The 12,104-nt window shown below is 42.7% G+C and overlaps 1 protein-coding gene across 2 annotated transcripts in view; it reads right to left on the bottom strand.

The window, feature by feature from the left end:
* Window positions 1-11,618, bottom strand: part of SKI (SKI proto-oncogene) — a 116,358-nt gene extending 104,740 nt beyond the window's left edge. The window contains exons 1-2 of one of the 2 annotated variants that reach the window (XM_082328823.1): window positions 11,371-11,618; window positions 10,339-11,260 (exon numbers count right to left, since the gene is read on the bottom strand). In XM_082328823.1, coding sequence (XP_082184949.1) covers window positions 10,339-11,250 — 912 coding nt within the window. In that variant the 5' untranslated portion in view covers window positions 11,251-11,260; window positions 11,371-11,618. Of the gene's footprint in view, window positions 1-10,338 lie in introns of both variants that reach the window. The other variant, XM_082328824.1, reaches the window with a different exon arrangement.
* Between the last annotated feature and the right edge of the window lie 486 nt (window positions 11,619-12,104).

Here is a 12,104-nt window from a genome sequence, read left to right on the forward strand (position 1 = left end):
TCGATGAATCCATTATAAAAAAGATTTTCACATAAATATGTTTCTAGAAATTAGGTTTTTAAAAAAGGAACTCCTAATCTGCTACGGTGTGAGGGCCAAGGCCTTTGAACAGTAGTTCTGCATATCCACTGAATGGTATAATAGAGCACTTTACACCACTTCACCACTCATATCTACTACTGAATATGGTCCAAAGATTATGTGGCTTCACCAGTTCTGCAAAAACCTACACAGTTGTGGCAAAAAAAAGAAAAAGGCAAAAAGCCAAAGAAAACTGCATCTTTGGATATATTAGTGCAAGGACTCATTGTATGGCATGACTCTTATTACTGAATGAATGGGAACAAAGAAATATCAATAATGGACCCAATGCTGCAGTCTGTACTCTTTTGAATCTGATTTACTTCTCACAGCAGCTCTACACCACTCTAAATACACTTATTTCAAAGGAATATTTCTAAATCATACCAGCATGGGTGAGATAATTCACACCCACTGAATAAACTGAAACTGCTAGTGCGGAGTTAAGAATGGTGAATTCTTTTTTTTTTTTTTTTTTCTTGAATGACACTCCATTATCTTTCAACTCAGATAAGTTTTTCAACCGTGGAATGATGGTACTTTAGAAAAGCATGCTTAACATATAATTTCATAGAAATTCTTAATAATAAAAGTGTAAATCTGAAATCAGATCACACTGTAGCCTCAATATTGTCTATTTTCTGCCCTTCTAGCCCACTGCTCTGTATATAAGCTATAAAACTTATTTTACTGCTGTAAATACGTAAACCTGAACAATCTTGAGGATTTTTGGTTGTTGTTTTTTTGTTTTTTTTTTTTAAAGATACTTGTCAAAAAATATAGGATCTAGAGAAATTTAATACTTACAGAGGGTTTTTTAATTATTTAAAGTAATTCACTGCTTCTACTTGGCACTACTACAATCTCTGGTTTAGTAAGCAGCTGGATCCCCGTGCAACCTGTATTTTTTAATACTCAGCAGAATTAATTTTGTTAGCTAGATCCTGAAAACAGCACCTACAAGCATTACGTATGCACTCCAAGATACACAGCACTCCAGTATTACATAATATTAGAAAGAAAATGACTCTCGTGATCCCATTCCTGCCATCTGAACTGCATGGACAGCTCTTCAGACCTGTGCAGCTCCCCCCTGGAATTGATAAGGGCTGTGTGCGTAGGTCACCTGCCAGATTTCGGACTGCGGGATACAGTCACACAAATAGCCTCATGCAGAAGTTCACATTTAAGCAAGACTTTGGCCTCTTCAAGTTCAATAAACGCACTTGACTGCAGTAATTTTCTTCTCCTGTGTTAAGTGACACAAAACAGCTTAATTTTGCTGAAAAGGAGCAGCAGTTTTTACTAAATGGTCAAAGATTATTAAGAGCAGCATTACAGAAATATTTTAGACTCTCTTTCTTCAGTGAGAGAGTTGCAAAACCTCACCATCATTATCTTCTGTTTAATGGTAATGAAGGCAACAACTTCTTATACAAGGAGAAAATCTAAAGACTGTGGTATTACTGCTGATTTTAACAGTACCACCGGCACATAACACTAACGCAGATATGCATTAAAAATTGTGCAGACCCCTCCCCAGAAGAGTGTCCAACTTGAGTGCCTGGCTGATTCTACTTGGGCACGAAGAATCAGAGCCGGTAACACAGGTAATGTAGGATGTGGAGCGGGTAGGGGACTTGATAAAAATGCAGAATGTGACAGTGAGAAGATATGAGATGGATTTTCTTCCAGGGACAACCCTAACAGATGTTGTCCAATTAAGGATGCAAATAAATCACCCTCTGCATTGCAAGTCAGAAAACACATACATAAAAGCTTTCTAAATACATTTCAGTTTAAACTTGCATAATTCTCCCAGTGGAGAAATCATCTTCAACTTATGTAATCCTTAGAAAGAGACATTATTACACACAATTCTGTGCCACTAAGAAACAAGGAAGACACATCTCTAGAAAAGAGGTACACCCCCACACAATTAATTATATGGGTGTGGAGGGAGAGAGGGGAAAAGCTGTAACAGGGATGCAAAGACCAGAGGCTGCTGTTTCCACAGAGACTGATCTGTAACCAAGCTCAAGGGGCTGCTCCCCTTTCAGCAGCCAGAACTGTCTGTTATACTTAACCCAGACTTCCTAACACTTGATATCCTGTCTGCTATTTCAATGCCCTTACTCAATGTTTCAGACAGACATTACACAAACTGGCTGGTGAAAAGGATCGAGAAACCAAGAAGCAATCCAAGTCAATGACCTTATTCTATAAAATGATACCATTGACTGAACAGAGGATGAAGAACAAAGCACAGAGGTACATGTCTCCTGAATATATCACTGACATCGTCCGTAGGAAAAGACAAGCACTAGGCTGTATCTTATACTGTTAATGTTGCTGCCGTCTTTTAATCCTTAAAGCTGAAGCAATTCTTCTGCTTCCAGTGCAACTGATTCTCATACCAAAACAGATACAGCTTCAATTTAAGAAAAAAAAAAAACAAATAGAAAACCAAACATAAAAGTCACATTTTCTACAAAGCATGTGCAAAGGTAACTGTACATAAATCAATAAACAACAAAGCCAGAAACCAAGTTATTGATTAGCTCCTTTCCTGTTCATCTCCAGTATACGGAATGATGCTGCAATTTTTACACATACACAGAATCTCTATCTTCATGTATGTTTTCCCTGACTTTTTAAATAAAAAGACTGTTAAAACAAGTAAAGACTACTTAACATGAGTAAGGGTGGCAGGACCTGTCTCATTTAACAAAACATATGACTATGCAGCTTATCAGGTTGTTTTAATATGCATCCACTGCTTGGAGAAGCCCAATTCTATGTGATAGCAACCAAGCCATAGATGGAGCTAATGGTAAGAGCTCCACACATGGGAATCCCCATCGGCTTCCAGAAGAGCCCTGTCCATGAAACACTGACAGGATCAGAGCTTGAATTTGTATCAGTGTTTTTGTTACCTCATCCAACCAAAAGTCAAAGCAAAATAATTAGCGGAGTGCAGAGGGGCCGATCTCCATCAGCCGGCAGGCTTGCCCGATACCGACAAAATAGGCACACTCAAAGAACTGCACCTGATACAACTGAGGCCAAATTTATGGTCCTTGAATTTGCATCAGAAAAAAAGGCTGGCCCTTATCCCAGCTTTAGACATATTTCCTCATCAGTAAAAAAATAAAAAATAAAAAAAAATTGACAAATCCTGAATACAGGAAGAAAAGAATCCCACCCTGTTAGGCATCTACCGCAATGTTAAAACACAATCTTGCATGTAGTGAGCAGCTTTAAGTCTGAAGCCAGCTCCCAGTTGCAGAAACTACTGCCCCATTCAGTAACATCCGTCAGGATCAGACCACCGTCAAACATCTATGAAATCAAAGCCTCGTTACTGAGCAAAATTAAAATACTACAGTAGCAGAACTACAGATCTGCTCTCAGCTTTAGCACAGTCCTGTAAATGCCAGGTAAGGCCACAAACTGAGCGAAGCTACTTTGCCTCAACACCAGTATATTCTGGTTCAGAATCTGTCCCTCTGTTCTATGACTGCCAGTCCTGCCCGTCAACACGCAGGAAGCAGTCTGATACATAGACGAGTCTTCTGTGGTTTGTGGGTGAACTGGTTCCAATTACCATGCTGGCTGATTGCTTGAGAGAGAACTGCAGAACTAGCTCCAAAGCCCCAAACCTTCAAATTAACCTTGTATGTTCCAGAAGATATGGGAACAGGTGATTTTAGTGATAATCTGAGTCTGAATCTCTACATTGGCAACAAAATGTAAAAGACATACAAGACTACACAAGGTGTAAATGAGGAAGGTAAGGGACCAGAGCACATCTTTTCAGAGCAAACTTGCTTCTCTAATTATTTTCCAAGAACACATACTGACCGTATTAGAGACTGAGTGGAATAGCATTAAAAAAATGCTGCAGATTTATTAATGTATATTACCCAGATTCAGAAAACATATGCAAACAAATTAGATATTATCCAATAAAATGTATCATTAACACACATACTATAATTGACAAATTTAAAGCAAAAACACACTATATTACTACATTTTAAAGTAATGCTTCCTGCATGTGAAGATCAATTTGAATTAAGCGGTCTATGGCCACTCAGCTAAAATAGGTTAGCCTAGTAATTGACAGTATTCTATCGATAGATTCTCTACAATTCAGTCTAAGTTACTTTTGTCTAAGCTCTAATTTCTTTCCAAGAACCCCCGTTGGATTTAGCATAACCGTTCCATGACAGTTCCCGCTAAATAAGAGTTACAGTGTCAAGTTCAAAGTTTGCTTTAAAAAAACCAACCAAACAAACAAAAACATGTGAGAATTAAAAAATTTTCTGGGTCTAAGTACTGCGCACGTTGAGACACAATTCTTTGTGCAATGGCAAAGCAGTTTGGCCAGCCAAGCCAGCAATGTGAGTTCCAATCATCAGTTATCACCAGTAATAGAGAGCCAGCCCACTCCTTACTGTATTCAGTACCATTCAACCCCCTTAACTCTGGCAAAATAACTTTGCCAACAGACAAAAATAATACAAGTTTTCAATAAGAATGGAGAATCCATCTCTTTAGATACCCAAATCTTGCTTGGGCTCAATCACCTAGATGTAGCCCCAAAGTTCCCCCTGTTCTAGCAACGTTGATAATCAAGGAAGGTGTAGAAAAGGTACAAGCGGCTGCCAGAATTTTACCCGCTGCGTTGTCTAGACATGCTCTGAGCAGCCTCAGAGAGACGCCTCCAGATGCTTTTACAACACTGATCTAAACGCGCCTCTCAGCAAGTGAAAACACACCCTCGTTGGTCAGTCAGCTCAAGCTAGCGATAACAATGTTCATATCCTGGCAGAGAGACCAGGTGTTAGGCTCCTAACACATCCAAAAAATAAACTCTGTTTACATGCATCTTCAAAGCGTGCTACTGTTTGGGCAGAACATACGCCCAAGCCCGAAACCACAGAAATGGAGAGTCAAGTGAGACAGCCCAGACAATGAAGGGAGAGGCAGATGTTTAAATATTTTAGGCAGTGATTTTCAAAAGAAGAGATTGCACGTAATTCCCTCCCTAATTCAAGAGGACTGAACTCAGGAACTTAGGAACTATTCTGGGGCAACAGAGAGACACAGTTGACTCAACATCATTAGATCATTATTTGCAGTATATTCTTTGTCTAACACACATGCACGTACCTGCTTCTCTGTTCTCAATCTACAACATCTGTAAAACTGTTTGCACGCTTAGGAAAAAAATGCTGATGTCTGCTTAAACATTGACATCTCCTCAGGTACACAGGATTTTGTTTAAGCGTGGTATCATTTTTGAAGTTCAACTTTTAAGCTGTAAAAGGATTCTGAACTTAACTACCGTCTCAAGACTTCAACGTTTTTGTTTTAGGGACTTCAAAATTTTTACAGGAGAATCTCTGATATAATTCTTGAACATCAGGTAAGAGAACAAATGATGACGTTGCTCCACGGAAAAACAACTGAATCCTCAGTTCTTAGGCAAAATTTTCCAAGAGTATTTATCAAGTCAGTTTGTACCAAAAAGAATAAATCCATCCAGCGGTCTGAACATCACTGCCTGTGACTAACATCAGAATCTCTCTGCTCTATCTACCATAGGATATATACTATTAACAAATAAATAAGATTACTGCCAGAAGACAGGACTTTAGGATACAGAAAAAGATACACATTCTAGCTCTACTACTGCAGCATTTCAGGTGGCCATAAAGCACAGCACAGTGCAGCACCTAAAAGCCCACAGCTACCCTACAACTCAGTCAGTACTGCACTATTTCACTTTCAGCAATTTTTGTTCTTTGATTTGGCTGCACACTTGACCTGGTTAAACCTTACTCCAGCTGAGAAAGCTGCATGTTGTGGCAGCGCTGGGTTGGTAGGCATTGTGAAATGAAGTGGGAGGCCCTATGTGCTCATTTGTGTGTCAGTACCCAGAATGCTGCTTCTAGCTTCCAGCTACTTCATAGAAGTGCTGCTGGGACTTGAACCGTGGGAACACCGCAGTGCTAGCGTGTGTGGGTGTGTTCACACGTGTGCAAGGAAAGCTCTCGTATTCTCTCAGTGTCCGATTACACACAGTTTTGCTAAAAGTACAGATGTCTGTCACACAGGTAGGAAATATGAAAGCACTGTCAAACATTGCTCAGTTCGATATTTAAAAAAGAAAAAAAGGGTTCAGAAGAGAGAGTCGAACCCACCCTCCTTTACTGGAAATAGCAACCAACAAAGCCTTCAGGCCTGCTTTTTGAACTAATTCAATCATAGTGGAGGCATACTGATGTTAAGAAAGCAGAGAGCTGTCTGTCACACTGAAGTGGAAAGAGAGAGTGAGACACATACCAAGGCCATATCTGTACCAGCAAGTGAACACTCAACATGCACCAGCTGCTGAGCTCAAGAAAAAGGCTTTGGCACTGATGATGGATTTCTAGGACCCTGTTTTGCAACCCTGTCAGGATATTCACATTTTAAATTTCTAGAAATACCCCAGAATGTAATGGTTGCGCTCCATGCCAGTAATGGTGGATGAAGTGAGAGACAGGTAAGGAAACAGGACGCCCACTCAAGTAAAAGCCGTGTTGGTGCATGGAGACTCTGAAAGACCAGAGAGAAAACAAAGCAGAAAAAAACCCTGCATGAGCATTCGAGAAGGTGGAAAACCCGGTGAAGGATACAAACAAAGGAAAACGGAGAAGTTATCATACGGCTCAAGAAAAGAAAGAGCTTCGGGAAGTGGCAGGAAAGTGAAGAAGCTTACAGGAGGTCAATCACTCATCCAAGGATGAATGGGGGGGGATAGGAAAAATCAAAATTTTAGAAGAAGGTAAGGAAAGCGGGCGAGTCCTCTATGGTTCCTGCTCTAGGGGGGGCTCCAACTGTCATAACTCCCTCCAGTTTTTGGTTGGGACCCTTTGCTGACTTCATACAGGTCTAGACGAAAGCTGCTTCTGCAAGTGGCCAGACCAGGCAACACGCATCTTGTTCAACCAACCAGGCTGACTAAGACACAATACATCTGCATGTACGTATCCACCTCGATACAGACGGATAGATATGCACAATGATACTTGATGCATACAGAAATGTATGTAGGGAATGAAGTATCTAGGTAAAGCTATGCCTTGTAGCACTGCTTTAAAACCACATAAAGGGAAAAAAGGGAGAAAAAAAGTCACAGGAAAAAAAGGCAGTTTTGCCAGTATGCTGAATCTGCAACGGGGGCTTGTGCCAACCCAGCTCCTCCATTTGAAGTCAGACCCTTAAAAGGCAGAGCTGTGCTGGCAGAAATCTACATACCTCATCACATAAACCTTATGAAGACACACAAAAAGGTCAAAAAACTCCCTGCTTCTTAAACAGCCATAAAAATGGTCATATGCATCTCATGCTACCGACATACTAACAGGGCCCCAGGCAAAACACAACACACAAAGCAATGTGTACACACACATACATAAATAAATAAATCGGGAAACTGATAAAAAGCCCACTCTTGAAAGCAGAAGACCGAATATCTGACACAGCAGATTACGGCTCACAACACACACAAACACCTCTGTATAAAATAGAACAAAGCAATGTAGAGATCTACATCAAAAAGGAAGACCACCACAAAGACACATATGCTTCACCCTTTCATCCACAGACAGACACTGAGCCCAACAGACACACAAAACCCACACAGACTGACAGTAATTAACACAAACACACAAAAATGCAGACATGGGACCATCCTTTCATTTCCTTACTAAGCAGCTAAACTTTACGCCAATGTTACTTGCCCCTGGCCACGGTCTACCAACCTTAGAGCCTGATTAAATCTCTCCATAATTACCTGCGCACATTGCTACAACACAAATGACCTTAGCATATGATATCCGTTGGCTAAGCCCAATGGAAAAAGACTTCAGAAAAAGGAAGGATAAGCATACAAAACTCTGCCAGCACTGTCAGGGTCTCCTCAAGACCGCACCACATTGATAGGAGAGCCCTGAAGACAGCTCAAAAGCCTGGAAACTTAAGCCCAGTTCTGCATAGGATGCATGATAAAGTGTTCTTTTTTCTCTACCCCATCGTCTGAGCACACACTTACCACTCTCTTCTTCCCCATCAGACTCCTTGCCGCCTCCCAAATGAACCTATCAGGAGACCTAACGTTTTATGATAATGGAATTTTGGCAAAATTTTCTGAGAAATAGATGGCCACGATTTCCTTACATAATTTTTGGCGTCCACTATTAGGTATCTTGAATTCACTCTCCAAGAAGGGCTGCATGCAGATTTTCGAGGGTGGGGGAAGAGCCCTTGCCATGCTCTGAACTAGGACCTATCAAAGGGTCACCAAAAAAGTCAGGCAAAGCCAAGATTTAGTGGTCTTTTCTTGTTCTCCACTTGCAACCTCACCTGGGTGTTGGATAAATCCTACAATTGAATAGAATGCCATAAAACCCTTGTAAGAAAAGGAAAGCACACCTCCATTTTAATTAAACCCTGGAAATCACCAAGCTAGGGACACAGTACCTTTCTGGAGCAAGAATGTGGGCATTTCTTAATTTTGCTTCCCAAACCAAGCATGCCCTAGAAAATTCATTTCCCAACATGAAAAATGCCTCCACTTTCAGAGCCGTATTCTCCTCTCACAGACATTCATACACATCTAACCCACCGTTCCATCTTAGCACATGACTGACGGAGAATAGACAAGCCATTAAAAACACATCCACCTCCAACCACGGAGATAATGTGCCTCATTACAGCCTAGCTTTGTCACAGCGGTTCTGACACTCGAGCAGGAGGAAAAGGAGGGGTGAGGACAAGGATTGAAACGGGGGCTAAACACAAGACCAGGAGAGAAACTGGAACTTGAACGAGTGAGACTCTACTCCTTAATCAAAAAAACGCGGAGGCCAATCAAATGGGTTAACTAGGCCTCTTAGGCTAGCTGTGGGAATTACTGCATTGTTTGCGCAGGATATTTTTAAAACCCTGGGGTTTGTTTGGGTATTTTTGTTGCATTTTTTATAAATAAAAGCTCTATTTAAGTCTGTGTCTGCCCCTTTAAACAGGTATTTGGTAAGTTAATGAAGAATTTTACTGAACGTTCTCGCTGGGCTTTAAACGTTGCTTCTCTTTTTGAGGCTTGTGTCGTTGCCCTTCCACTCCAGACTTATAAAACCAAAGAAAAGTTCGGAAATCTCCGACAGATAAGGCAGAATCCAACCAAAAGACCTGCAGCGTAAAACTCAGTAGGCGAGAGTTTGCTTTAACCTTATATTAGGGGGGAAGGAGCAGGATGCGAACTGCTCATCCCACAGCCAACTGCAGCACCGCCAGCCAGGCAGACATCCCCGTGCCTGCAAGCAAGTTCTCAAGGCCTTGTGGCACTGCTGCCCATTGATCAGGACCGGTGCCAGATGCCAAGGCAGCCTCCCAGCCACGCACCAGGGATTCTGGGATTTAAAGGCAGCTCAGACTGAAAGAAAAACAAAAGACACCTAAAAAAATGTCCTTTAGCTCTCTGGCTCAGTACGGCATACCTTAAGATGCTGCTGCAGCTGGCCCTACACAGATTCACTTACTGAACCTATACATAATCCAATATACAAAAGCCTGCTGGTGGGGAGATTCAGACTCCACAGGGATACTCTAAAAGCAGGGACTTCTCCATTCACGCTCCGCGCACTTAATCTGAACACCAGTAACCTGCATTACGGTCAGGATTTTTTCTTAGCAGCCGCATTTTATTCCAATACAAGCCTTTAGACAATTTAGCCCCCACCTCCATCCCTGGTGGCATGCAGCTGAGCAATAAATTGTATGCATTCGCATCTGGAGCCATGAGTAACTGGGGTTTTTTTCTGGCTTCTTCCTTGTCTTGACCCCTAACTGAAGCTCTTAAGACCCGAAATCACATACTTCCTACTAAAGTCTGGGGTAGTGTGATGGGTTTCAAAGACCAGGTTCCATGTACAGTAAGATACGCAAACACACTTAAACAATTTAAACAAACTCCAACTACCGTGTTCGGAACACAACTGGAGAAAAAAAGGTGCCATCTCAAACACTGCTCGTCTACATTAACACACACGTGGTGAGAATTAAGAACACGATTAGATTGCTAAATCACTCAAAGGAAAAGCAGCTGGTAACAAATTGGGTGTATCAATGGTTGTTACCGAAATTATAGAAAATTCTTTTTCTCTTTCTCCCCCCACCCCCTTTAAAATTAAAGGCATCACTTACCCTGGGGGCTTTCCTCTTGTATTTGTTGTTATAGTCAAATTTTTCTTTCATTTCATCTAAGAGCTGGCCCAGTCTAGCCTTCTCCTCTTTCCCAGTGTAATCCTGGCTGAGGAGGATATAGGATCTCCAGTTTGCAGAGTCAAAGCCCCAGTGGCAAGTCCTGTTTTCCAGAGATTTGTGAGAGTGGACCACAAATTTGTGAGGTGGGTACATAAGCCTGCAGTCCAAGCACTGGATGCAGGCTGCGCTGGGGTTACTGTAAAGCTCTGGCACCAAGAGTCCCTTACACTTCCCAAAGCACTCATGATACACCTTGAAGCTCTTCTCTGTAAGCTCCAGCTCAATCGTGCTAGAGAATTCCTTCTTGCAGTGGGGAGGATAGGTGCCACCATAAAGCAAGGCGTTACAAAGCCTCTCGGCATCAGTTTTAGTGATGAGCCCGCAGGAAGGAGCGGAGAAGGGCAGGATGCCCATGACTTTGAGGATTTCCAGCTGGTCAGCAGTGCATCTGGAGCAGTAAATATGTAGCTCATCACACACCGAATTAATCTGCTGCAGGGAGAAGTCCCTGAGCACCGAGTTCAGGATCTGGGGCAAGCACAGCCGCTTTTCTCCACCCACCACGAAGCAGGAGATGGTTTCCCCTTCCAGGATGGTCTCGCACCTCTCTGTGGATCTGTCCGAGGGCATGAAAAAGGGACCGGGCATTACCGGAGGAGGCTGGATAGGGGGCAGATGCAGTACAGGTTCTGCTGGGTCTTTGCCATTGTCTTTCTTGTACATCTCCTGTGCCCATCGTGCTGAGAAAGCAGCAGGGCCACCCAGGGAGCTCATAGAGCTCAGATGAAACTGTTCCAAGGTCTTCTGCAGTCCTGGATGAGGCTGGAAGCTGCTTCTACTTACAGTCTCCATTTTTTAGTTTCTATTCCCAAAACAAACAACAAAAATCCCCAGTTATCTTCCACCCTGATACAAATCCACTTAAGGGATTTTTTTAAAGAAAAAAATTACGAACAAAATACAACAACCCACCCTCGTTTCTTTCTCCTTCCCACTCGGGTTTAACAATCCACTAACGAATAGGAAATAAATCCTTTTGTATGCGTGTCTCTCTCTTCTTTCTTTTCTCTTGGTTCGTTACAATTTCAAAACCTCCAAGTCTCCAAGCTGCCCCGATGGAGCACAGAGTCACGGCAAAAAGAGGTCTTCATCCGAGCACTCACCCCCTCAGCCAATCCCCCAGGCAAACCAATCCCGCCTCCCACACCTCCACCGCACACACTCACACACACTCACTCACTCACTCGCACACACACACGCCACCCACAGAAATACAAAAAGTCTGTGCCACGCTCCGAGCACCAGGGGCTCAAATATGTTCTGGCGGCTGCTGCTTCTCTGCAGTAATCACCCTTCTGTCCATATCCACCGAAAGGAAGGCGCGGGGGAGGAAAGTAAAAAGCAGGAGGAGGAAGAAAGCTTGGTCTGTGGAAGGGAACAACGCAGAAGAAAAGGAAAAGGCCCAAATCTCTGGCACTTCCAAAACGGCGCGGGGGCTTCGGACGGGCAATAAGCAGGCTCCCTTCCCCCTCGTGGTCCCTCAGCTTGATCTGGGAGGACTCCTCGTCTCTCGGTTCGCCTTTCTTCCCTTATTTCTCTCGGTCTTCTCGGCGTGCCGTGGGGAGCCGCGGTAACAGAGCGCACATCCTCCCTGCTCCTCTTTCCAGCAGAGACTGAGAGTGCCTGAGAGCTGAGCTAATGCAGGC

Source organism: Platalea leucorodia (assembly GCF_965183815.1).
Source record: "Platalea leucorodia genome assembly, chromosome: 17".
In the NCBI taxonomy this organism is placed as follows: Eukaryota; Metazoa; Chordata; class Aves; order Pelecaniformes; family Threskiornithidae; genus Platalea; species Platalea leucorodia.